The 27,791-nt window shown below is 42.9% G+C and overlaps 1 protein-coding gene across 2 annotated transcripts in view; it reads left to right on the top strand.

The window, feature by feature from the left end:
• The window catches only part of plrg1 (pleiotropic regulator 1), a 60,665-nt gene extending 51,913 nt beyond the window's left edge, over positions 1 to 8,752 (top strand). For both annotated transcript variants that reach the window (XM_085961453.1, XM_085961461.1), the window contains one exon: positions 7,988 to 8,752. In XM_085961453.1, the coding sequence (XP_085817579.1) occupies positions 7,988 to 8,047 (60 nt within the window). In that variant the 3' untranslated portion in view covers positions 8,048 to 8,752. The remainder of the gene's footprint in view (positions 1 to 7,987) is intronic.
• Positions 8,753 to 27,791: the final 19,039 nt, after the last annotated feature.

The raw sequence follows: 27,791 nt of genomic DNA, 5'->3' as shown, positions 1-27,791 counted from the left end.
AGGCTGAGAGCTACGTGGATAGCATGTTTCAGGAGGTGGTCACCCCACAGCTTAAGAGTGCAGGCAGAAAGGGAATGGGTGACTGCCAGACAGACTAGGAGGACCAGGCAGGTAGTGCAGGAGTCCCCTGAGTGCATCTCACTCTCTAACCGGTATTCAGCTCTAAATACCAATGAGGGCAATGGTTCCTCTGGAGAGTACAGCCAGAGCCAAGTCCACGGCGCCACGGGTGGCTTAGCTGTACAGGGTGGACGGGGAGGAGGAAGGTCAGGAAAGCAATAGTGATAGGGGATTTAATAGTTGGGGGAACAGACAGGCGTTTCTCGGCCACAGACGTGACTCCAGGATGGTATGTTGTCTCCCTGGTGCCAGGGCCAAGGATGCCACTGAGCGGCTGCAGGACATTGAGGGGGGAGGATAACAGCCAGAGTTCGTGGTCCATATCGGTACTAGGGACATAGGTAGAAAAAGTGATGAGGTCCTGCAGGCAGATTTTAGGGAGCTGGGAAAGAGATTAATGAGCAGGACCTCAAAAGTAGTAATCTCCGGATTACTCCCGGTGCCATGCGCTAGTGAGTATAGAAGTAGGAGGCTAGAGCAGATGAATGCGTGGCTGGAGAGATGGTGCAGGAAGGAGGGCTTTAGATTCCTGAGGCATTGGGACTGGGGGAGGTGGGATCTGTACAAGCCGGACGAGTTGCACCTCAACAGGGCCGGGACCAATATCCTCAGGGGGTTTGCTAGTGCTGTTGAGGGTTTAAACCAGTGGGTTCAAGTCCCACTCCAGAGGTTTGAGCACAAAATTCTAGGTTGACACTCCAGTGTAGTGCTGAGGGAGTGCTGCACTGTCTTTTGGATGAGACGTTAAACCGAGGCCCCGTGTACTGTCTTAGCTGGACATAAAAGATCCCATGGCACTATTTTGAAGTGCTGGGGAGTTATCCCCGGCGTCCTGGGTAATATTTATCCCTCAATCAACATAACAAAAACAGATTATCTGGTCATTATCACATGGCTGTTTGTGGGAGCTTGCTGTACACAAATTGGTTGCCGCATTTCCTACATTACAACAGTGATTACACTTCAAAAGTACTTCATTGGCTGTAAAGTGTTTTGGGACGTCCAGTGGTCATGAAAGATGCTATATAAATGCAAGTCTGTCTTTTTTCTTTTTAGTTTGGCAGGGGGATGGGAACCTGAGCGTAGATTCAGAAGGGAGAGAAGCAAAACTGGAAATGGAAGGCAGAAAATTAGTAAGCGAGTTTGGAAGACCGAGGAAACAAAGGCTAGAAAATAGACAACAAAGGAGTTTGGCAATGCTTAATGGTATATACTTCAATGCAAAGAGTCTAGTGAATAAGGCAGATGAGCTGAGGGCACAGACTGACATGAAGTATGATATAACTTTTACTGAAACATGGCTGAAAGAAGGGCAGGACTGGCAGTTCAACATTCCTGGTTACAGAGTTTTCAGACGAGATAGAGCAGGGGATAAAACAGGAGGAGGGGGTCACAATGTTGGTTAAAGAAACAATTACAGCTGTGAGGAGGGATGATATGTTAGAAGGATCATCAAATGAGGCCATATGGGTTGAACTGAAGAACAAAAAAGGGGCAATTACACTGCTGGGTGTGTACTATAAATCCCAAACAGTCAGAGGGAGATAGAAGAGCAAATACGTAGGCAAATTTCTGAGAAATGCAGAAACAATAGACAGTAATAGGGTGTAGTGTATGTGCCTTTAAGAGCCCCCTGTGTACTGTAATGCCGGTAATGGCCACTCGGGCTATATAAGTCTGTATATTGTGTTGTATCAGTTATCACCTCCAGACTTTGTTCAGTAAACACCTGTGAAACCAACTCCTGCCTTCCGTGTCTCTATTAACACACGGATACAACATAGGGGATTTCAACTACCCTAACATTAACTGAGATATCAAAATACTGCAGATGCTGGAAATCCGAAATAACAACAAAAAATGCTGGAAAAACTCAGCAGGTCAGGTAACATCCGTGGAGAGAAATTTGAGTTGACGTTCTCACCTGGCAGCTGTCTCTTACCTGCCAGTACACTTCACACCTAATCTCAGCTGCCTTTTGTCTCCACGGACCTATTACCATCTCGTCTGGCTTCGAATACCTTTTATTGTCTCTTTTTTTCTTTTGTTCGATTGTAGTCTTGCCTTCGATCTATTTTCTTTTCTTTCCAGTTTTGAAGAAGGATTTCGACCCGAAACGTCAACTCAAATTTCTCTCCACGGATGTTGCCTGACCTGCTGAGTTTTTCCCAGCATTTTCTGTTGTTATTAACTGGGATAGGTTCAGTGTAAAAGTATAGACGACGCAGAATTCTTAATGCATTCGGGAGAACTTTTTTAGCCAGTACGTAGCAAGCCCAACAAGAAGTGGCGGTTCTGGACTTAATTTTAGGGAATGAAGCTGGGCAGGTGGAAGGGGGTATCAGTGGGAGAGCATTTTAGTGGTAGTGATCATAATTCAGTTAGATTTAACGTAGTTATGGAAAAGGACAAAGATAGATCAGGAGTAAAAGTTCTCAATTGGGGAAAGGACAATTTTACTAAACTGAGATGTGATTTAGCAAAAGTGGTCTGGAAACAGCTACTTGAAGATAAATCAGTGTCAGGGCAGTGGGAGGAGACAGTGAGGGTTCAGAAAAAGGGTGGGACTCCCAAATCTGGATATCAAGGGGCATACAGGGTAGGATAAGGCAAAAAGGGAAGCTTATGTCTGATACCGAGAGCTCAATACTACAGAAAGCCTAGAGGAGTATAGAAAGTACAGGGGTGAAATTAAAAAGGAAATTAGGAAAGCAAAGAGAGGGCATGAAAAAATATTGGCAAGTAAAACCCAAAGTTGTTTTATAAATACATAGAGCAAGAGGATAACTAAGGAAAGAGTAAGACCTATTGGTGACTAAAAAGCTAACCTGTGTGTGGAGGCAGAAGACATGGGTATGGTTCTTCATGAATACTTTGCGTCTGTCTTCACAAAAGAGAGGGATGATGCAGACATTGTAGTTGAGGACATGTGTGAAATATTAGATGAGATAAACATAGAGGAAATATTAAGAGATTTAACATCTTTGAAAGTAGATAAATCACCAGGCCCGGATGAAATGTATCCCAGGCTGTTAAAAGAAGCAAGTGTAAGATTTTGGATCACAGGTCACACTCGGATTACCCAGAGGGTCTTGGGAGTTATAAGGCGTTTTATTAAAGAGCTGCAGTTTAAGCATAATCAGATACTACATGCTATTGAAATAGATACAGTAGACATACAATCCATGACGGATGAGAGCGATCTACGGCCCCGGAACAGAACGACCGGATAGATGAACGGTCAGTGACGCAGTACGGTGGTCCTGGATTGGGTGGATTCCTGCAGTCTGCGGCAGTGGTCACTTCTATTGGGTCGTCCCTCGAGCTGTTGGAGGTGTTAGGCCGTAGCCAGCATCGCTCCATCTCCGAGGCTAAACTTGACCAAGATGTTAGGTTGTAGCCAGCATGCATCCACCTCGGAGAAGCCTTCCCCCTTAAGTGCCTGTTTCCCTCTCTCGGTCGTCAGTTTTTATACCTTATTTCGATGGGCTGGTGGATACCTGGTGTCAATCATGTTTACCCATCCCATTGTCCATTACAAGGGAGAGGGTACCTCTAACAGGCCCCCTCCCATCTTGCTGAGGTCAGCTATTTCCCTATCTCTGTTTAAATGTCTTGTGTTTCTAAAGATATTTTGCTTATCCTACCGGCTCCATGCTGTCGTCGTCCTCAGTTTAGATATGTCTGCTGGGAGGCTTGTCCTTATGATGATCTGAGCTTATCTGATGTGACTGGAATTCTCTCTAGGTCATCAGTCAGCCCTCATCTGCTGAGTTGGTAAACCTACCTTTTGCAGAATCGTTATTCCTTTTATAACTTGCAATTTCTTTGGGTTTAAAGATTTCTTACACAAGGGAGGAAAAGGCAGGGGCTCTGACCATCATTTTCCAGTCCCCTCTGGCTACAGGTGTGATACTGGAGGACTGCTAATGTTGTAATGTGTTTAAAAAGGGAGAAAGGGATAGACCAAGTAATTACAGGCCAGTTAGCCTAACCTCTGTGGTGGGCAAATTACTGGAAAAAATTTTGAGGGACAGTATTATCATTTTGAAAGGCATGGATTAATCAAGGACAGTCAGCATGGATTTGTTAAAGGAAGGTTGTGTCTGACTAACTTGATTGAATTTATTGAGGCGGCAACAAGGAGGGTTGGTGAAGGGAGCACATTTGATGTAGTCTACATAGGTTTTAGCAAGGTTTTTGAAAAGGCCCCACATGGCAGACTGGTCAGAAAAGTAAAAGCCCATGGGTTCCATGGGGAAGTGGCAAGTTGGATCCAAAATTGCCTCAGTGGCAGGAAGCAAAAGGTAATGATCGACGGGTGTTGTTGTGACTGAAAGGCTGTTTCCAGTGGGGCTCCGCAGGGCTCAGTACTCAGTCCCTTGCTTTTTGTGGTATATATCAATGATTTAGGCTTCACTAGGGGGCATGATTAAGAACTTTGCAGATGATACAAAAATTGGCCGTATGGTTGATAGTGAGGGAGAAAGCTGTAGACTGCAGGAAGATATAAATGGACTGGTCAAGTGAGCAGAAAAGTGGCAAATGGAATTCAATCCAGAGAAGTGTGAGGTAATGCATTTAGGGAGGGCTAACAAGGCAAGAGAATACACAATAAATGGTAGGATACTGAGAAGTGTAGAGGAACAGAGGGACCTTGGAGTGGATGCCCACAGATCCATGAAGGTAGCAGGACAGGTAGATAGGTGGTTAAGAAGGCATATGGGATCTTTTCCTTTATTAGCCTATTACTGACATAGAATACAAGAGCAGGGAGATTTCAAATAAAACTGTTGGACTATAACCTGGTGTTGTGTGACTTCTTACATTTGTCCACCCCAGTCCAACACCGACCGGCATCTCCACACCATGCTTGAACTATATACAACACTAGTTAGGCCACAGCTCAAGTACTGCGTACAGTTCTGGTCACCACATTACAGGAAAGATGTGATTGCACTAGAGGGTACAGAGGAGATTTACGAGAATGTTTCCAGGACTGGAGAATTTTAGCTATGAGGAAAGATTGGATAGGCTGGCGTTGTTTTCTTTGGAAGAGAGGAGACTGAGGGGAGACTTAATTGAGGTGTATAAAATTATGAGGGACCTAGATAGAGTGGAGAGGAAGGACCTATTTCCCTGAGCAGAGAGGTCAGTAACAAGGGGCATAGATTTAAAGTAATTGGTAGAAGGATTAGAGGGGAGTTGAGAACTTTTTTCACCCAGAGGGTGGTGGGGGTCTGGAACTCACCTGCCTGAAAGGGTGGTAGAGGCAGCATTTAAAAAGTACTTGGATATGCACTTGAAGTGCTGTAACCTGCAAGGCTACGGACCAAGTGCTGGAAAGTGGGATTAGGCTGGATAGCTCTTTTTCAGCTGGCACAGACACGATGGGCCGAATGGTGTCCTGTGCCATAAATTTCTATGGTTCTATGGATCCAGCTGCATAATATGAGCAACAAAACTGTATTCTGTCTCATAATGAACTATGCAATTATTTCACAATTACTGTGGAGTATATTATCTGTACATAAGCTTTCAGCAAGTAACGGAGAAATAATTGGTAGTGCAGTATGCTGAAACAAAATGGAAAATGCAAGTCTTGCCCTTATGTGCAATATAAATTATGCAGCTGGAGAAGAACGATAGTTGTTACCAAGCTATTGCTATACATCTTGTAACCTAGATCAAGAGCAGAACAACAACAACTTGTATTTATATAGCATCTTTAACATAAAACTCACCAAGGTGCTTCACGGGAGCATTCTCAGACAAAATTTGACACCGAGCCATGTGAGATATTAGGATAGGTGACCAAAAGCTTGGTCAAAGTAGTAGGTTTTGAGTGTCTTAAAGGAGGAGAGACAGGTGGAGAGGTTTACGGAGGAAATTCCAGAGCTTAGGGCCTAGGCAGCTGAAGGCACTGCCCCAATGGTGGGGGCGAAGGAAATCGGGGATGCACAAGAGGTCCGAATTGGAGGAGGGTTGTAAGGCTGGATGAGGTTACAGAGATGGGGAGGGGCGAGGCCACTGAAGGATTTGAACACAACAGCAATAACTACTTGTATTTATGCAGCTCCTTTAACGTAGTAAAACGTCCCAAGGTGCTGCACAGAGTATTTTAAGACAACAAATTTGAAACTGATCCACATAAGGATAAATTAGGGCAGGTGACCAAAAGCTTGGTCAAACGTAGGTTTTAAGGAGCGTCTTAAAGGAGGAAAGAGAGGCAGAGAGGTTTAGGGAGGGAATTCCAGAGCTTAGGGCCTAGGCAACAGAAGGCATGACCACCAAAGGATGAGCGATTATAATCGGGGATGCTCAAGAGGGCAGAATTAGAGGAGCGCAGATATCTCACGGGCTGGGGAGGGGGCTGGGGCTGAAGGAGATTAGAGATAGGGAGGGGTGAGGCCATGGAGGGATTTGAAAACAAGGATGTGAATTTTGAAATCGAGGTGCTGCTTAACCGGGAGCCAATGTAGGTCAGCGAGCACAGGGATGATGGGCGAACGGGACTTGGTGCGAGTTAGGATATGGCAGCCGAGTTTTTGATGAACTGAAGTTTATGGAGGGTGGAAGATGCAAGGTCGACCAGGAGAGCATTGTAATAGTCAAGTTCGAAGGTAACAAAAACATGGATAAGGGTTTCAGAAGCAGATGGGCTGAAACAGGGACAGAGACAGGCGATATTAGAGGTGGAAGAAGGCAGTCTTGCTGATGGAGAGGATATGGCGTAGTAACTTCAGCTTCGGGACGAATAGAACGACGATACAGGTAGACTATCCTTTATCCGAAAACCTCGGGACCAGCCGTGTTTCGGTTTTCGGAGAATTTCGGATTTCGGAAGGGGGGTCGGGGCCGGCGGGGGTCCACGGGGGGGTCAGGGCCCGCGGGGGTCGTGCGCACGACTTACGCTGATGCTCAGCATAAGTCAGCGGGGGTCGGGTCCGCGGGGGGGTCGGGGCCGGCGGGGGGGGTCGTGCGCACGACTTACGCTGAATGAAAAAACCTTCGGTTTTTAGAGGTTTTCGGAAGTTCGGATAAAGGGTAGTCTACCTGTATTGTGAATAGTCTGGTGCAGCCAGTGGCCAGGGAGGGGGATGGAATCGGTGGCTAGGGAACAGAGTTTGTGGCAAGGGCCGAAGACAATTGGTTTTGGTCCTCTAATATTTAATTTGAGAAAATTTCTGCTCATTCAATACCAGATGTCATACAAGCAGTGTGAGAAATCAGAGGGTTTGAGAGAGAGAGGTGGTGGTGGTGAGGTAGAGCTTGGGTGTCGTTGGCGTACATGTGGAATCTGGCATTGTGTCGCGAAGGGGCAACATGTAGCTGGGAAATAGGAGGGGCCAAGGATAGATCCTTGGGGGATTCCAGAGGTAATGGAGAGGGAAGAGAGGCCATTGCAGGAGATTCTCTGGCTATGACTCCAAAGTTATAAATGTAAGTGACAGCCCAGCTTCTCACTACTGAATTTATGAATAACTAAAGATGAGAAGAAAATGCATTAATAATACACTAAAAAGTCTTAAACCAAAAATTAACATTTTAGAGTAACCAATTATGAGAAGATGGAGCATTACCTAACTAGTCCAACCATATGGGATAAAGTGCACCTAAAAAAAAAATTGTCATTATTGAGATGTAGTATCATTATTTACATGACCTTTCATTGATTTGTCAGGTTTTTTTTTTTGCTTAATCTCTGTCAATATTGGGTTGAGCAAGCTGTTATGCAACCTGTGACTTATTGCCTGGATGTGTTGCATTTTAGAAGGAAGTCCTAGAACCTACAAAATTTTAACGAAAGAATATTTCTTTGCTAACTTCATCGTAGCTAAGTAATGTTTTATCTTTTTTATCCTAGACGGAAGAAACTCATCCAGTCAACTGGAAACCAGAGATCATCAAAAGGAAGAGATTCTAAGTGACTTTCACTTACAATTCATAATTGACATTATGCTACATTTTAATGTATTTTTCAAGTAATTTTCTCCCTTTAGGCTCTCCCCTGTGCTCCTCTCTCCCCCACCCCCCCCCCCCCCCCCCATCCAAAATCATTCACTGGCTAAGAAGCAGACTTCTCTGTAACCTGGTGCCAGGAGAATGGCCAGTAGATTTTTTTTTAATTTCTGTTGTACAGGCACATGCCTTATGCAACACCTCGTCAACATCCAGCAAAGATTGACAGTGCAGGGGATCACAGGTGCAAACTAGTATCCTATCAGTCCATGGCACAATGAGTAAGTTAATGCAGTCCTCCTGAGCCAATATGTTTTAAAATTTAATTTGTTGCGATTTTGCTTCCGACTGAAAGAAGACTAAGTGGCTGGACAATGTTTCAAGTTTGTTGTAACTCCGTTATACATTGTTTTCCTACAATAAATTGTATAAATCTGAAAGGCCAAACTACCCTGTTTAGGACGGGGGATATTCAAGGAGCTGTTTGAATCTGAGAACTTACAAGAGATACAATTCAGACTAGCATAGTTCCTGTAGTGGAAATAAATGCTGTGTGGAAGTCTTTACAAAATAGTCCTTTATTTTCCTTTTGAGGAGCTAGATAGGATTTCTACTGTAAATGTATATATTTTCTGCCTCATTAAATTTGCTTAATAGTTTAAAGCTTAAAGAGCTCTGATATTGTGCTCTTTCACTTACTGAAGACTAGAAAGACTTACGAAGACAGCATAATTCCAGTGGATCAAAGTAATTAATAGAAAGGCTTTTCTGTTTATTATTCTAGGCTTGTTGCCGAAGCTTACTTTGATATCAAGGCTAGTGAAGGCACTCTTTTCGCCATTGGCAGTATGTTAGCTGAGTGGTTATGATATGGGACTAGCATCACAGAATTTGATAAATCTGGTAATTGTGGTCCAGCACCAGAAAATAGCCAAAGCTGGATTGTTCTAAAAACCCAACTGATGTCCTTCATCCCTACCTGGTCTGTTACCCCAGTCCCACATTATGTGGTTGACAATGTCCTCAGGGCAACTAGGATGGGCAATATATGTGGGAGCTGAAAATTTGAGGACTGGTAGTCGCACAAGTGTAACTGGCAGCGGGTATAATTTTATAGAGCTCCAGAAGAACATAAGCAAAATATGAACAGATTACAGTTGTAAAAAATTTGTGCACTCAAAATTTCAGAAACATAGATAAAGTTGGTGTTCTCTCATAACTGCAAGAGAAAGTAAAAGAACAAGAGTTTCAACTAGAGTTGCTAAAATATGAAGTAGAGAAAGAAGAACCAGAAGGGAAAACGCACCGCAGATTTGAAGCGAAAGAAAAACAATGTAGGTTTGAAGCCAACAATTAGAATAAATAATGTCAGTATGAAGCTGATGAGAGAGAGAGAGAGGTAGCACAGTTGTACTCTTGAACCAACGGGTAAACACATTGTTAATGAATCTGGTATGTGACGGTACAGATCATTTATTCCATTACTGTGCTGGAATCAATTTTCTTAAATCTAATCGGACACTAAAATTAAAGAAGACAAAATTGCTAATTTTATTAGCTTTTGAATTACTAGCAGACCATTATAAATGGAACAAAAGTTTGGGATGAATATCTGCTACCATTTCTTAGTGCTTGTGGCTTTTTCTTGTGCTGATCTGTTGACAAGGTAAGCTTTTGGTAGTGAGTCCAAGGATAACTATGAAACTAAAACATGTGATTCTTAATGGCCATATGACAATGTCTGAAGCATATAGCCAAAACTACAAGAAATTGAGGACAACCGCACATAGTACATATACCGAATGAGTCAGAGTTAGAAGATTTTTGAAATTGTCTAAAAAGTGAAAATGTAAAAGATTTGTTCTGCCGGGAATGGTAGCATAGTGGTTATACTGGACTAGTAATCCAGCGACGCCCACATAGAAACATAGAAGATAGGAGCAGGAGTAGGCCCTTCAAGCCTGCTCTGCCATTCAATGCGATCATGGCTGATCATCCAAATTCAGTACCCGGTCCCTGCTTTCTCCCCATACCCCTTGATCCCTTTAGCATTAAGAAATATATCCAACTCCTTCTTGAATATATTTAATGAACTGGCCTCCACCGCCTTCTGTGGTAGAGAGTTCCACAGGTTCACCACTCTCTGGGTGAAGAAATTCCTCCTCATTTCTGTCCTAAATGGCCTACCCTTTATCCTTAGACTGTGTCCCCTGGTTCTGGACTCCCCTACTATCGGGAATATCCTTCCTGCATCTAGTCTGTCCAGTCCTGTCAGAATTTTATAAGTTTCAATGAGATCACCTCTCATTCTTCTAAACTCCAGTGAGTACAAGCCTAATCGACCCAATCTCTCCTCATATGTCATTCCTGCCATCCCAGGTATCAGTCTGGTGAATCTTCGCTGCACTCCCTCCATGGCAAGAACATCCTTCCTCAGATAAGGCGACCAAAACTGCACACAATACTCAAGATGTGGTCTCACCAAGGCCCTGTACAACTGCAGCAAGACATCCTTGTTCCTGTACTCAAACTCTCTCGCTACAAAGGCCAACATACCATTTGCCTTCTTAACCGCCTGCTGCACCTGCATGCTTACCTTCAGCGACTGGTGCACAAGGACACCCAGGTCTCGTTGCACTTCCCCTTTTCCCAATCTATTGCCATTTAGATAATCTGCCTTCCTGTTTTTGCCACCAAAGTGGACAACCTCACATTTATCCACGTTATATTGCATCTGCCATGTTTCTCCCCAATCACCCAACATGTCCAAATCATCCTGGAGTTTCTCGACATCCTCCTCACAGCACACACGCCTACCCAACTTTGTGTCGTCTGCAAATTTGGAGATATTAAATCTAGTTCCCTTGTCTAGATCATTAATATATATTGTGAATAGCTGGGGTCCAACGACCGATCCCTGCGGTACCCCACTAGTCACTGCCTGCCACTTGGAAAAAGACCCGTTTATTCCAACTCTTTGCTTTCTGTCTGCCAACCAGTTCTCTATCCAAGTCAATACCTTGCCCCCAATCCCATGTGCCTTAACTTTACACGCTAATCTCTTATGCAGGACCTTATCGAAGGCCTTCTGAAAGTCCAGATACACCACATCCACTGGTTCTCCCTTATCTATTTTACCAGTTACATCATCAAAAAATTCCAGTAGATTAGTCAAGCACGATTTACCTTTTGTGAATCCATGTTGACTTTGTCCGATCCTGTCACTGTTTTCCAAGTGCTCTGCTATTACATCTTTTATAATGGACTCTAGCATTTTCCCCACTACCGATGTCAGGCTTACCGGTCTGTAATTCCCTGTTTTCTCTCTACCACCTTTTTTGAATAGTGGGGTAACATTAGCTACCCTCCAATCCATGGGTACTGTTCCAGATTCCATCGAATGTTGGAAGATGACCAGCAATGCATCTACTATTTCTAGGGCCACTTCCCTAAGTACCCTAGGATGTAGATTATCAGGCCCTGGGGATTTTATTGGCCTTCAATCCCATCAATTTCCTTAACACCATTTCCCTGCAAATACTGATTTCTTTCAGTTCCTCCCTTTCATCAGACCCTATGTTCCCCGGCATCTCTGGGAGGTTATTTGTGTCCTCCTTTGTGAAGACAGAACCAAAATATGTATTTAGTTGGTCTGCCATTTCTTTGTTCCCCATTATAAATTCCCCTGATTCTGACTGCAAGGGACCTACGCTTGACTTCACCAATCTTTTTCTCTTCACATATCTATAAAAGCTTTTACAGTCAGTTTTTATGTTCCCTGTAAGCTTACTCTCGTATTCTATTTTCCCCTTCTTAATTAATCCCTTTGTCCTCTGTTGAATCCTAAATTGCTCCCAATCCTCAGGATTATTGCTTTTTCTGGCCAATTTATATGTCCTTGAATCTTATGCTGTCCCTAATATCCCTTAGCTACGTCTCGGGAACTAATTAAAAAATCAGAATGTCTTGTCATCTAATGTTAAGGGATCGATTTCTGGAAGTGGTTCCAGATGATCTAAGGATATGGTTGCTTGGCATGAAATGTAACCTGTTAGTCGAGCAAGCAAACCATTATTGAACCTCATGAGTATTGGGGTTCTGGTGACTGCATGGGTGATCAGATTCATCCCATCAATCAGCCAGAGGAAGACACACCGTGCCTGGTGTGCATCCACAGCCGCAAGAATCTGGCTCTTATTCTGATACTCTTCCTATTTGGTGAGGCCAGAGATCTCGGATGCTCCAACTGTGACAATATAGGGGAATTTGATGATCCAGGCATGATGTCAAATACCAATTGGTAAGTTCAAACTGATCATAATGTGAGACTGTGGGTATGCAACATTATTGAATGCAAGGAATATGACGGCATTCCTTTCCCCACACTTAATAAATGAATGTTCTGAGAAAAGTCAATGTGTTACTGAATGTACCCTAAAATTGTTACAGCCTCGACTGAAATACTGAAAATGCCCAAAATCTGAAATAAAAATATAAAATGCTAGAAATGCATGATAGGTCAGGCAGCTTTTGTAAAGGGAAAAGACAGGTTATGACACTTTAGGTATGCAGCCTTCAGTAGTCTGCTCTCGGCCTTCAGCCTGAAAGATGCATACTCAAAGCATCATAATCTGTCCTTTCCCTTTATAGCTGTGGCTGACTTGCTGTGTATTTCTAGCATTTTCTGTTTTTGTTATTGAAAAGACCAACTCTTAAAAGATAAGATGGCCTACATTCATAGTAGCACTGGGTCAGTCAATGTGCCACTGACCAAAGTTCAACTAGAATACTCATGGTTGGGAGTAAATAGGAGTATCTGCACTCGAACCATATGAGGTTCTGTTGGAGAATGTTTTGAATGATAGAACTGCTGTGTCTGATTTAGCTAGGGAGGAGAAAGCTTTGGTTAAAAGAATGCAAGGGGCCCAGGGCTTCCCTGAATGATTTCCCAGAAGAAATAATCAACCAAGGGAACCTGGACAATATGGGCAACCAATAGATCAGAGGTTCAGCGGATTGATCCTACATTAGATGACATGTGACCTCAAGTCACTTAGTGTCAGGGACATACTACCTGAGCCAATGGAATAGCAGTTATGGAGATGAACTTTTGGTCTAACATTTGAAATCCAAATCTATTGAGGAACAGGACCCAGAAGGATGCCAACAGATTTATTTAAACAAAAATGATATCCTTCTTGCAGGATTGTTGCATATTTGGGGGTATTTTTAAACCTTACCTAGATTATTTCAGCTGTCATACTTTAGATCACTCTCCTGGGTAAATCCCAACTCGCCCCAAGCCTTTGAGTGTCTATCTTGCCTCGAGATCCAGGTAAGCATTTGGTAATGAGTAAACAAACAGCAAACTCTGTTTTGTAATTACTTTTGGGCACTGGACTACCGTATGCTTTGTTAAAATCCCAATTCACTCTTCAAAAGTGATAGAAAATCACACCAGAGCTCAATCAAAGTTTAAAATAAAATGAACAATGCACAAGCAAATTATTAAATAGGGATAGGTAAAAGTCTTGCCTATCTTCTCAAGTAGACAAATTAGAGAAGAGATTGCAACTAAATTTTATGAATGACTTTTAAATGCACGTTTCTCTCTTCCAGAAGTTTCAAAACTCATCAGTTCCTTTAAAATTTCCACTGGTTGCTTTTGAGATTTCAAGAACTGCCTTTCTCATAGGAGTTTCCTGCTGCCTTGATTCAAACAGAATTATCTCACAAATTTTCTCTCTCAAATTGAGAGAACTGTCAGACAGAAACAAACTGAATCAATCAAGGACTGTCCATGTCTTAAAATTGTGTTTGACACCCTATCAAACCTGTTATCGGGGAATCTGCAACAACAAACTTTGCAACAGGCCTGAATTTGCTGAAAACTTGCTACAACGTACGCCATTATTATGGTGCCGAAATTCCAGGAAATTATGGCATGATTGACTTATAATTTGCTGTGTCTTTTACGCTGCTCCATGGAGCCCATCAGTGAAAAGGTTGGAACAGTTAATTACCATATGCCTGACCCCATTAAAATCAATGGCGAGATCAAGTTTGCTGAATTAATGTCACTGTGATCGCCACAGCCATTTAGACTATTACAGAATGGTGTTGGATGGCTCAATCATTCACCATGTTTTGACACAGTTTAAAGCATGAAGTTGCCACTAAATTAAGTTCCCTGGGTCTAAAATGCTAATCGAGCGTTATACTCGAATGCAGCTATTTTTGAACAACCTGCTTACGTGTCAAGGGATTGTATTGATTTATTTAAAAACATAAGTAAAGTAACGGAAATTGCAAGGACTTCCTGACGTCGTTCAGTGTGAGCTGGCGGAATCTCCTTTCATACTAGCGCATCTTATCAGAAAAGGAAATGTAAACAATTTTACCAAATACATTTGATTTTTGTAAGAAATGCCGCTTGTGAATAATTGACTCCCAGCATTCGGTCAATAAAGCATCTGGCACACTATAACCCCAAGTCAGGTCATACGACAACCTTGTTTGAGGTAGAATGGGAGTGAAATAAATTAAAGGGAGGTGGTTTGCGTGTGCAAGGAGGTAACGGCTTCAGTCTTTATCTTCCTTGGGCCAGACCTGTTAAATGTTCTCAGAAGGTGGGGATGGGGAAACCAGTTGGCAAGTAAATTAATTTGGACACAAGTTGACTGGGAAATAAAGCTAAGAATGGAATGAGGATCATTGGGGCATGGAGACTTAACAGTTATGTCACTGAGAATAGGACACTGGGAGTCACAACACACATGTGGGAGCAGTGATGTAATGTTACCTCCGACTCCATAGGAGTTAACCTGTCATATTTGTGACTTCAGAGTACCACCTACAGGTGCAATTCCAACAAAATGTTATGACTCACTGCACTTTTAATATAAAGGAAACTATTTTATCCGGCACCGATGGGACTGGCATGGTGCTGGTTTATCAAAAAGTTCGGATTACAGAGAGGTATAGTTAAAAGGTACGAGAGCTCTGTACACAGCAACAAATCCAGGCTTCCCTGTTGATTAGCAACAGCTGCAGGAACCCCGGCCACAGACCAAGCGCCCCTGTTGCTTAGCAACAAGTGCAGGAACCCCGATTACACAGCCACAAATCCAGGAACGGCCACTAATATGAAGTAAAACTTACCTGAACCCACTCCTGAATTTTGCTGGTTAACAGAGATTTCTGGTTATTTAGGTGCCGGTAAATCGAGAGTTTCCTGTATAACTAGTTGATCTATGACCAGGGGAACTAAGACCAAATGCACTATTCAGGTCAAAAAGGATTAGAATGTGGGGGATAATTAAGTTTGACAAAAAAATGGGAGGGAAAAGAGGCAGATGGGAAATTGGCAAAGAGATGGAGGGAGGGGGTAGTGAAAAAAGGAGCGATGAGGGAGGGTAAGGGAGAATGGGAGGTAGAGATGAGGAGGGAAGTTGGCTCCAATCCCCTAAGTGATGTTCAGTGTGGGTGGCTGGGCGATGTGCTCAGATGAGAAGGCTGCATAAAGATGCTCAGTGGGTGATGGAGGGGCTTCAGCCAAGGAGTGTGGTTCCAATCATTTTAAGTGATGATGGTGTGGGTGTTGGTTATGGAGATAATGGAAACAGGAAGTACATGTGACACAGGAAATACACGTACTATAAGTTGATTGTTATAGAAATACTCTTGGGTACAACAGTGTAAGTGGTCTGAGTATCTTAAATTTAGGGGTGTTCTAACTATATGATAGTGCAACCTGGGTGTATAATAACAGGATCCAATTATGATCCGAACAAGAACTTGTGTCATTTACATATGCCATCAAATGCACTTCTCCAATCTTTACAAAGGTGGCCTGAGAAAAATTTGGTAAGACAAGGTCAGATACGAATCACTAAGTTACTTTACTTCAGAGACAACAAGTAAACATACAGGGTAACAGTTGAAGCAAATTCCACTTCAATGTCACTTCTCTTAAAAACAGGGAAAATATAATAAACTACATGCCTGTCCTTTTAGTAGTTTGACTTGCTTGTTTTTGGCATTACCTTTCTTTCAGGCCAGTTCTAACTGCAAATGCTACACCTTGCATTTTCAGCTCCGATCTATGGGTCTCAGTCCTTTGTTAAAAAGCTATAGAATCATAGAATGATACAGCACAGAAGGATGACATTCAGCCCATCATGCCTGTGCCGGCTCTTTGGATGAATTATCAAATTAGTCCCACTCCCTGGCCTTTCCCTGTGGCCCTGCAAATTTTTCCCCTTCGAGTATTTATCCAATTCCCTTTTGAAAGTTATTGGGCCTGAATTTGCGATCGGAGGCTTTGTGCATTGAGTGCTGCTGGAGTTTTCGTAAGTGGGAGAAAAATCATTTAAGTGTATTTTGTGAATTTTAGTGTTAAGAAGTCAGTTATTTGAAGTAAGTTTAATTTTTTTAAGGGTATATTAAACTATTGGGCAGTTTAAACCGGAAGTAGAATCCGGGTATAAAAGGGGAGGGGCTAGTGCTGTGCACGGCGTGCTTTGTGCATTGAGTGCTGCTGGAGTTTTGGTAAGTGGGAGAATCGGGCAAGTGGGAGGTGAGGGTGTGTTTTTTGCTCTGTTTTTCCCCCCCACTCCCAGGCTTAGACAGCACTGTGGAAGCGGAGCAGCGAGACAAGTCAACCAAACAGGCCCCACAGACAGTATTCAAGGAGGAGGTTGGTGATCAGCTGGTTGGTTGGTTTTCTTCCTTCTCTTTTATACCTTTAAGTTGGTAAGTCCTATTGAATAGTGGTGTGATATTATCATCTATATCCAGGCAGGGTCTTCATAACTAATAATAAGAAATTTAATTAATTATATAGAATGGAGCAGGTGATGTGTTACTGTTGCGAGATGTGGGAGCCGGTGGACCCCATTGAGGCTCACGGTGATTACATCTGCAACAAGCGTTTGCTGCTAGAGGAACTCAAGTTCCATGTTATGGAGCTTGAGACCGAGCTTCAGACACTGCGACACATCAGGGAGGGGGAGAAGTTCCTGGACTCTATGTTTCAGGAGATGGTCACACCTATGAAGTTAATTACTGCAGATGTAGTCCGTGGTCAGGGACAGGACGGTGTGACTACGAGTGAGGAAGGTACAGGGATCCAGGATGTAGTGTTGAAGGAGACGCAGCCCTTGCTCTTGTCCAGCAGGATCGAGGTTCTTACTCCCTGTGAGGGCGGGAGCGGGGACTGCAGGGAGGATGAGCAACCTGGCCACAGCACCGTGGTACAGGGGGCCATTCAAGTGGAGGGAGTAAAAAGAAATGTTGTGGTAGGGGATAGTATCAGGGGGATAGATAGGGTTCTCTGCAGTCAAGAGCGGGAGTCCCGAAAGCTGTGTTGCCTGCCCGGTGCCAGGGTTAAGGACATCTCTTCTGGGCTGGAAAGAAACTTGGAGGGGGAGGATCCAGTTGTCGTGGTCCATGTTGGTACAAACGACGTAGATAGGACAAGGAAGACGGTTCTGTTAAAGGAGTATGGGCAGCTAGGGGTCAAATTAAAAAACAGAACCTCGAGGGTAATAATCTCTGGGTTATTACCTGAGCCACAAGCGAATTTGGCTAGGATAAATAAAATTAAAGAGTTAAATGCGTGGCTCAAAGACTGGTGTGGGAGAAATGGGTTTTGCTTCTTGGGACACTGGCACCAGTACTGGGACAGGAGGGAGCTGTTCCGTTGGGACAGACTCCACTTGGCCAGTGCTGGGACTAGAGTCCTGGCGAATCATATAACTAGGGCTGTAGAGAGGGCTTTAAACTAATTAGTGGGGGGGGGAGGTTTCTAGAGAGCAAATAATAGAAATGACAACAGAGAAGGTCATAGACTTAGGTAGCAGTGGGGGAATTAAAAAACAGAACATGTCAGGAAGGGACAGAAGGTATGGAGTAAAAAGTAAAGTACTAAAAAGGGAAAAAACAGGAGCTAAGTGTTACAAAACATATTTGAAAGTTCTTTATCTGAATGCACGTAGCATTCGTAACAAAATGAATGAGTTAACAGCACAAATAACGACATATGGGTATGATCTTGTGGCCATTACAGAAACATGGCTGCAGGGTGACCATGACTGGGAATTAAACATACCAGGTTATTGAACAATCAGGAAGGACAGGCAGGAAGGGAGAGGAGGTGGGGTGGCTATGTTAATAAAGGAAGGAATCACTATAATACAGAGAAATGATATTGGGTCAAAGGAGCAGGATAGTGAAACAGTTTGGGTGGAGATAAGGAATAATAAGGGGGAAAAAACACTAGTGGGTGTAGTCTATAGGCCTCCGGACAGTTGCAACTGTTGGACGGAGTATTAATCAGGAAATAGTTGAGGCTTGTAATAAGGGAACAGCTATAATTATGGGGGATTTTAATTATCGTATTAACTGGACAAATCAAATTGGGCAGAGCAGCCTTGAGGATGAGTTCATTGAGTGTATTAGGGATGGGTTTCTTGAGCAGTATGTAACTGAACCGACCAGGGGGCAAGCAACCTTAGATTTGGTCCTGTGTAATGAGACAGGATTAATTAAAAAATGTCCTAGTAAAGGATCCCCTTGGAATGAGTGACCATAACATGGTTGAATTCCATATTCAATTAGAGGGTGAGAAGGTTGGATCTCAATCAAGCGTGCTGAGCTTGAATAAAGGAGACTATGAAGGTACGAGAGCGGAATTGATTAGAGTGGACTGGGAAAATAGATTAAAGGGTAAGACGGTACATGATCAGTGGTGTACATTTAAGGAGTTATTTTACAACTTCCAAAAAATATATATTCCACTGAGGAAAAAAGGGTGTAAAAGAAAAGATAGCCATCCGTGGCTAAGTAAAGTAATTAAGGATAGTATCCGACTAAAAACAAGGGCATATAAGGTAGCCAAATCTAGTGGGAGGATGGAAGATTGGGAAGTCTTTAAAAGACAGCAAAAAATAACAAAAAGATTGATTAAGAAAGGGAAGATAGATTACGAAAGTAAATTAGCAAAAAATATAAAAACAGACAGCAAAAGTTTCTATAGTTATATAAAAAGGAAAAGGGTGGCTAAAGTAAATGTTGGTCCCTTAGAGGATGAGACCGGGAAATTAATGGTGTGAAACATGGAGATGGCAAAAACACTGAACAATTATTTTGTATCAGTCTTTACAGTAGAGGACACTAAGAATATCCCAACACTGGACAAACGGGGCTCTAGGGGGGGAGGAACTTAATATGATTAAAATCACTAAGGAAGTGGTACTTGGTAAAATAATGGGACTCAAGGCGGATAAATCCCCTGGACCTGATGGCTTGCATCCTAGGGTCTTGAGGGAAGTGGCGGTAGGGATTGTGGATGCATTGGTAATAATTTTCCAAAACTCACTGGACTCAGCAAAGGTCCCGACAGATTGGAAAACTGCTAATGTAACACCCTTATTTAAAAAGGGTAGTCGGCAGAAGGCTGGAAACTATAGACCTGTTAGCCTAACATCTGTGGTTGGTAAAATGTTAGAGTCCATTATTAAGGAGACAGTAACAGGACATTTGGATAAACATAATTTAATAGGACAAACTCAGTATGGTTTCATGAAGGGGAAGTCATGTTTGACAAATTTGCTTGAGTTCTTTGAGGAAGTAACATACAGGGTGGATAAAGGGGAACCAGTGGACATAGTGTATTTAGACTTCCAAAAGGCATTTGACAAGGTGCCACACAAAAGATTATTGCTCAAGATAAAAAATCACGGGATTGGGGGTAATACTCTGGCGTGGGTGGAGGATTGGCTCTCTAACAGAAAGCAGAGAGTTGGGATAAATGGTTCGTTCTCAGATTGGCAACCAGTAACTAGTGGTGTTCCGCAGGGGTCAGTGCTGGGTCCCCAACTCTTTACAATCTATATTAACGATTTGGAGGAGGGGACCGAGTGTAACAGATCAAAGTTTGCAGATGATACAAAGATAGGACGGAAAGTAGTGAGTGAGGAGGACATAAAAAACCTGCAAAGGGACATAGACAGGCTAAGTAAGTGGGCAGAGATTTGGCAGATGGAATACAATACTGGAAAGTGTGAGGTTATGCACTTTGGCAGGAAAAATCATAGAGCAAGTTATTATCTTAATGGCAAGAAACTGGAAAGTACTGTAGTACAAAGGGATCTGGGGGTCCTGGTGCACGAAACTCAAAAAGTTAGTATGCAGGTGCAGCAAGTGATCAAGAAGGCCAATGGAATGTTGGCTTTTATTGCTAAGGGGATGGAATATAAAAACAGGGAGGTATTGCTGCAGTTGTACAAGGTATTGGTGAGACCGCACCTGGAATACTGCATACAGTTTTGGTGTCCATACTTAAGAAAAGACATACTTGCTCTCGAGTCAGTACAAAGAAGGTTCACTCGGTTAATCCCGGGGATGAGGGGGTGGTCATATGAGGAGAGGTTGAGTAGATTGGGACTCTACTCATTGGAGTTCAGAAGAATGAGAGGCGATCTTATTGAAACATATAAGATTGTGAAGGGGCTTGATCGGGTGGATGCGGTGAGGATGTTCCCAATGAAGGGTGAAACTAGAACTAGGGGGCATAATCTTAAAATAAGGGGCTGCTCTTTCAAAACTGAGATGAGGAGAAACTTCTTCACTCAGAGGGTGGTAGGATTGTGGAATTTGCTGCCCCAGAAAGCTGTGGAAGCTACATCATTAAATAAATTTAAAACAGAAATAGATAGTTTCCTAGAAGTAAAGGGAATTAAGGGTTACGGGGAGCGGGCAGGAAATTGGACATGAGTCTAGGTTCGGAATGGTCATGGCCCTGTGGGTAGTGGAGTGGGCCCAGGGGCCGTGTAGCCTGGTTCTGCTCCTACTGTGTTCTAATTCTGTGTTAGATTTCAGGAGATGGTTTTATTCCTGTTCCTGGCTGGGGTGGAGATCGCCTTTACAGAAGGTAAGTACTGTAGAAAATATAGGGACAGAGTGATCTCCTGGAAGAATTTCGATCGCCTAGATGGGTCGGAGAGGAATTTCCCAGATTTTTTTCTCCCAAATTGGCCATTGGGTCTTTATCTGGTTTTTCGCCTCTCCCGGGAGATCACATGGGTTCGGGTGGATGCAGAGTGATAGAAGATTTGAGGTTAGGATCAGATCAGCCATGATCTTATTGAATGGTGGAGCAGGCTCAAGGGGCCGATTGGCCTACTCCTGCTCCTATTATGTTCTTATATCATCAAATTTTCTACGCATTTACCTGGTCCGGAAGATATGGAGGTTCATGATCCTGGGCCTCTCCTGGTTGCGATGCATAGTGGCCCACAGATCCCAGGGGCGCATGCGTTTTGGAAGTGCCTCTGGGATCAAGTGGCCCAGCCCAACCAATGAAAGAAGGAAATCCCCATTCATACTTTTGACAGTTCTGTACATACGGAACTGTCAAAAGTATGAATGGAGATGATTCAAAAAATACATGAACATGAAATAAATGTTGAAAAAATTACATATATAAAATTAATTAAAATAGCATTTAATTATTTGAAACAGAAATTAAATTTTTAGAATTTTTTTTTAATGTTTTAACCAGGCTAAAAATAAACTTACCTTATTGGACAGGGTTTTTAATGTATAAGTGAGAATATTATTTTTCTGTTTTTTAAAACTCTTATGCTGGTAAAAGCAGGCCTTACGCCTGCTTTTACCAGGCGTAAGAATTCCATGGCCTTTCAGCAGGTGGAAGTTGGTCAAATAGTGCAACTCTCCACCCGCAGAGGCTCTTTTCCTGGGGATGTGGAGGATCTGTCAAGAAGATTCTTGACAAATTGCAAGTGTCGGGTTTCAGCGCATGCGCTTCACATGCCTAAACCCGGCACTTGCGCGCCCCTATGGGTGCATACGTACCCGTAGGGGGTCGCAAAATACGACCCAATATTTAATCTGCTTCCCCCACTCTTTCAGGCAGTACATTCCAGATCACAACAACTTTGCATTAAAAAAAATTCTCATCTTGCCTCTGGTTCATTTGAAAATTACCTTAAATCTGTGTACCCTGGTTACTGACCCTCCTGTCACTGGAAACAGTTACTCCTTATTTATTCTATCAAAACCACTCATGATTTTGAACACCTCTATTAAATTTCCCCATAACCTTCTCTGCTCTAAGGAGATCAACCACAGCCTCTCTAGTCTCTCCACGTAACAAGACTTTCACCCTGGTACCATTCTAGTAAATCTCTGCACCCTCTCTAAGGACTTAACATCCTTCCTAAAGTGTGGTGCCCAGAATTGGACATAATACTCCAGCTGGGGCCAAACCAGTGTTTTGTAAAGGTTTAGCATAACTGCCTTGCTTTTGTACTCTATGCTTCTGTTTATCAAGCCAAGGATCCCGTATGCTTTTTTAACTGGTTTCTCAACTTGTCCTACTTTCAAAAATTTATGTACGTACACCTCCAGGTGTCTGTTCCTGCACCCCCTTTATGTACCATTTAGTTCATATTACCACTCATTCTTCCTATCAAAATGCATCACTTCACACTTCTCTGTGTTAAATTGCATCTGCCATTTGCCCATTTCACCAGTTTGTCCTCCTGAAATCTGTTACTATTCTCCTCACTGTTTACTAAATTGCCGAGTTTTGTGTAATCTGCAAACTTTGAAATTTTTCCTGGTATACCCAAGTCCAGGTCATTAATATATATCATAAAGAGCAGTGATCCTAATACTGATCCCTGGGGAATACCACTGTATACTTCGCTCCAGTCTGAAAAACAATCGTTCACCCCTACTTTCTGCTTTCTGTCCCTTAGCCAATTTTGTATCCACGCTGCCACTGCCCCTTTAATCCCATGGACTGCATTTATTATGTGGCACTTTATTAAACATCTTTTGAAAGTCCATATATACAACATCAACTACACTACCCTCATCAACCCTCTCCGTTACTTCATCAAAGAATTCAATCAAGTTAGTCAAACACGATTTGCCTTTAACAAATCTGTGCTGACTTTCATTTATTAACCCATACTTTTCCAAATGCCAATTCATTGTGTCCTGGATTATTGTCTCTCAAAGTTTCCCCACCACCAATGTTAGGCTGACTGGCCTGTAGTTGAGGGGTTTACCCAGCTCCCCTTTTTTGAACAGGGGTGTAAAATTTGCAATCTTCCAGTCCTCTGGCACTGCTCACATATCTTTGGAGAATTGTGGCCAGAGCCTCCGTTATCTCCACTGTTACTTCCCTCCGCAACCGAGGATGCATCCCATCCGAACCTAGATGACTGTTCTACTTTGAGCGCTGCCAATCTTTTAAGTAGCTTTTCTTTATTTTTATCTGATCCAATGTCTCCAGTCCCTCTTCCTTTACTGTGACATTGGCAGCAGCATCTTTAGTGATGCAAAGTATTCATTTAGTGCCTAACCATGCCCTCTGCCTCCACAAGATGATCTTTTTGGTCCCTAATCGGCCCCACCCTTCCTTTGACTACCCTTTTTCTATTTATATGTTTATAAAAGACTTTTGGGTTCCTTTTTATGTTACCCGTTAATGTATTCTCATACACTCCCTTAGCCCCTCATTTCTTTTTTCAGTTCTCTGATCTTCTGTATTCAGCTTGGCTCTCTACACTATTATGAGCCTGATATTTATCATAAGCTTCCTTTTTCTGTTCCATTTTAATCTCTGTAGTTTGTCATCCAGTGACCTCTAGCTTTGGAATACTTCCTTTCCCCCATCTGGAAATGTGTCTAATCTGTACCTGAATTATCTCCTTGGAAGGCCTCCCATTGCTCATTTACTGTTTTACCTGCCAATCTTTGATTCCAATCCACCAGGGCCAGATTGCCTTTCAACTCACGGAAATTAGCCCTCCTCCTATTGAGTATTTTAACGTTTGATTATTCCTTGTCCTTTTCTATAACTACTCTAAACCTAATGTTATGGTGATCATTATTTCCCAAATGTTCCACCACTGAAATTTGCCCCAGTTCATTCCCCAGAACAAGATCCATCACTGCTTCTTTCCTCGTTGGGCTGGAAACATACTGATCAAGAAAGTTCTCTTGTATACATTTCAGGAATTCCTCCCCCTCTTTGCCATTAACACTGTTATTTTCCCAGTCTCTATTAGGATAGGAACGTAGGAATGGAGTAGGGCATTTAGCCCCTCGAGCCTGTTCCACCATTCAATGAGATCATGGCCAATCTGTGATCTTTGCCCATATCCCTTAATCCCTTTGGTTAACAAAAATCTATCAATCTTAGATTTAAAATTAACAATTAACCTACCATCAAGTGCCATTTGTGGAAGAGATTTCCAAACTTCTACCACCCTTTGTGTATAGAAGTGTTTCCTAACTTCATTCCTGAAAGGCCTGACTCTAATTTTTAGGCTATGTCCCCTAGTCTAGACTCCCCAACCAGCAGAAATAGTTTCTCTCTATCTACCCTAACAGTTCCCCTTAATACCTTGAAAATGTCGATCAAATCACTCCAGATTGTGTAATCTCTCCTCGTAATTTAACCCTTGGAGTCCAGGTATCATTCTAGTAAATTTACCAGATGCACTCCCTCCAAGGCCAATATATCCTTCCTAAGATGTGGTGCCCAGAACTGAACACAGCACTCCAGGTGTGGTCTAACCAGGGCTTTGTATAGCTGTAGCATAACTTCTACCCCTTGTATTCTAGTCCTCTAGACATAAAGCTCAGCATTCCATTAGTTTTTTTGATTATTTTCTGTACCTGTCCATGACATTTTAATGATGTGTTCATGGACCCCTAAGTCTCTTTGGACCTCCACTCTTTGTAGCTTTTCACCATTTAGAAAGTACTCTGATCTATTCTTTTTAGGTCCAATGTGGATGACCTCACACTTGCCTACATTGAAATCCATTTGCCACGGTTTTGCCCATTCACTTAATCTATTAATATCTCTTTAATATTATGCTTCCACCTATGTTTGTGTCATCGGAAAAATTGGATATGTGGCTCTCTAGCCCATCATCTAAGTCGTTAATAAATACGGTGAATAGTTGAGGTACCAATACAGATCCTTGTGGGACACCACTAGTCGCATTCTGCCAATTAGAGTACCTGCCCATTATCCCTACTCTGTCTCCTGCTGCTCAGCCACTTTCCTAACCAGGTCAATAATTTGCTTTCAATTCTATTAGCTTCAACTTTAGCCAAAAGTCTCTTATGAGGGACTTTATCAAATGCCTTCTGGAAGTCCATGTAAATAACATTCATATACATTCTCTTTTCCACTATTTTAGTCACCTCTTCTAATAATTCAATCAGGTTTGTCAAGCATGATCTACCCTTTACAAACCCATGCTGGTTCTCTCTGGTCAACTGAAAATTTTCCTGGTCACTCTATCCTTAATTACAGACTCTCGTCATTTCCTGACGACAGCTGTTAGGCTAACTGGTCTATAATTCCCTGGTTTCCCTCTCACCTTTCTTAAATAGTGATAATTGGTATTCCCCATTATCACTACTCTATAGTTCATGCATCTTTCTGAAATTAGCCTACAAATTTGCTCCATCTCTCTCCCACTATTTGGTGGCCTATAGTATATAACCAGCAGCGTAATGGCTCCTCTATTCTTCCTTAATTCTAGCCAAAGAGATCCTGTCTTTAAATCCTCAAGTATATCATCCCTCTCCAGTGCTGTAACAGTATGTTTCATCAATACTGCCACCCCACTTTTTTTTCCTTCCCTATAGTTCCTGAATTACCTTGTAGCCAGGAATATTAAGTTCCCTATTCCTTTGTTCTCCAGTAATGCCATTATATCATAATCCTATGTGGCATTTTGTGCCTGCAGCTCACCAACCTTATTTACTGTGCACTGTGCATTTACCCACTTGCACTCCAAACCCATCCTAGTCTGCCTCATTTTCTCCCCCAACCCCGTCTGATCCCTACTATTTCTGAATGATTTATTCTCATGCTGTTTGTCTCTCCCAGTCCTCTGTGCACTTTGTTTCCCCTCTCTAGTGCTTCATCCTGGTTCCCCTCCCCGTGCCAAATTAGTTTAAACCCTCCCCCACAGCACTAGTTAGCCTCCCTGCAAGGAAATTGGTCCCAGCCCTGTTGAGGTGCAACCCGTCCATATTGTACATGTCCTTTCAGCCCTAGAACTGGTCCTAATGCCCCAGGAACCCGAAGCCCTCCTTCCTGCACTATTTCTCCAGCCACATATGAACATGGCATATCTTACTGCTCCTATACTCACTAGTACATGGCACTGGGAGTAATCCAGAGATTATCACCTTTGCGGTCCTGCTCTTTAACTTCCTCCCTAGCTCTAGAAACTCTGACGACAGGACCTCAATCCTCTTCCTTTCCATGTTGGTTCCAACGTGGACCACGACTTCTGGCTGTTCCCCTTTCCCCTGCAGAATGCACTGCACCCGTTCTGTGAGATCCTATCTGTCGCTGTGTCCCTTTTTCTGTTGATTCTGGCTTCAGGAAGCAGAGTGGAAGTATCTGAAACCATCTTGTTCAGGGGTTCATCAGCACTGACTACATGAATAGAATTGTACTCTCAACAATGAGTATTTATTTACCCACCTGAGAATATAAGAAAAATTACTTAGTCCCTAGTCATCCTATCTTAATGGCCTTGGAATGAGACAATAGATCCTTGTATCAGTTTGAAATAGACTCTGAGTTGTAACATAGAAGATAGGAGCAGGAGTAGGCCATTCAGCCCCTTGAGCCTGCTCCGCCATTCAATGCGATCATGGTTGATCATCCAATTTCATTACCCGGTCCCTGCTTTCTCCCCATACCCCTTGATCCCTTTAGCCTTAAGAAATAATCTTTTCGATAAGGTCCCGCATAAGAGGTTAGCGTGTAAAGTTAAGGCACATGGGATTGGGGGCAAGGTACTGACTTGGATAGAGAACTGGTTGGCAGACAGAAAGCAAAGAGTTGGAATAAACGGGTCTTTTACCAAGTGGCAGGCAGTGACTAGTGGGGTACCGCAGGGATCGGTTCTTGGACCCCAGCTATTCACAATATATATTAATGATCTAGACAAGGGAACTAGATGTAATATCTCCAAATTTGCAGACGACACAAAGCTGGGTGTGTGTGTGTGCTGTGAGGAGGATGCCGAGAAACTCCAGGATGATTTGGACAGGTTGGGTGATTGGGCAGAAGCATGGCAGATGCAATATAACGTGGATAAATGTGAGGTTATCCACTTTGGTGGCAAAAACAGGAAGGCAGATTATTATCTGAATGGCAATAGATTGGGAAAAGGGGAAGTGCAACGAGACCTGGGTGTCCTTGTGCACCAGTCGCTGAAGGTAAGCGTGCAGGTGCAGCAGGCGGTTAAGAAGGCAAATTATATGTTGGCCTTTGTAGCGAGAGGGTTTGAGTACAGGAGCAAGGATGTCTTGCTGCAGTTGTACAGGGCCTTGGTGAGACCACATCTTGAGTATTGTGTGCAGTTTTGGTCGCCTTATGAGGAAGGATGATCTTGCTAAGGAAGGAGTTCAGCAAAGATTCACCAGGCTGATACCTGGGGTGGCAGGAATGACGTATGAGGAGAGATTGGGTCGATTGGGCTTGTACTCGCTGGAGTTTAGAAGAATGAGAGCGGATCTCATCGAAACGTATAAAATTCTGACAGGACTGGACAGACTAGATGCAGGAAGGATGTTCCCGATGGTCAGGGAGTGCAGAACCAGGGGTCACAGTCTAAGGATAAGGGGTA

The sequence above is a fragment of the Somniosus microcephalus genome, chromosome 2, assembly GCF_052327205.1.
Source record: "Somniosus microcephalus isolate GS21.2 chromosome 2, FLI_Smic_1.0, whole genome shotgun sequence".
NCBI classification, from domain to species: domain Eukaryota; kingdom Metazoa; phylum Chordata; class Chondrichthyes; order Squaliformes; family Somniosidae; genus Somniosus; species Somniosus microcephalus.
Note: the sequence above shows the minus strand (reverse complement) of the source record. Positions and strands in the feature narration are given on the sequence as shown.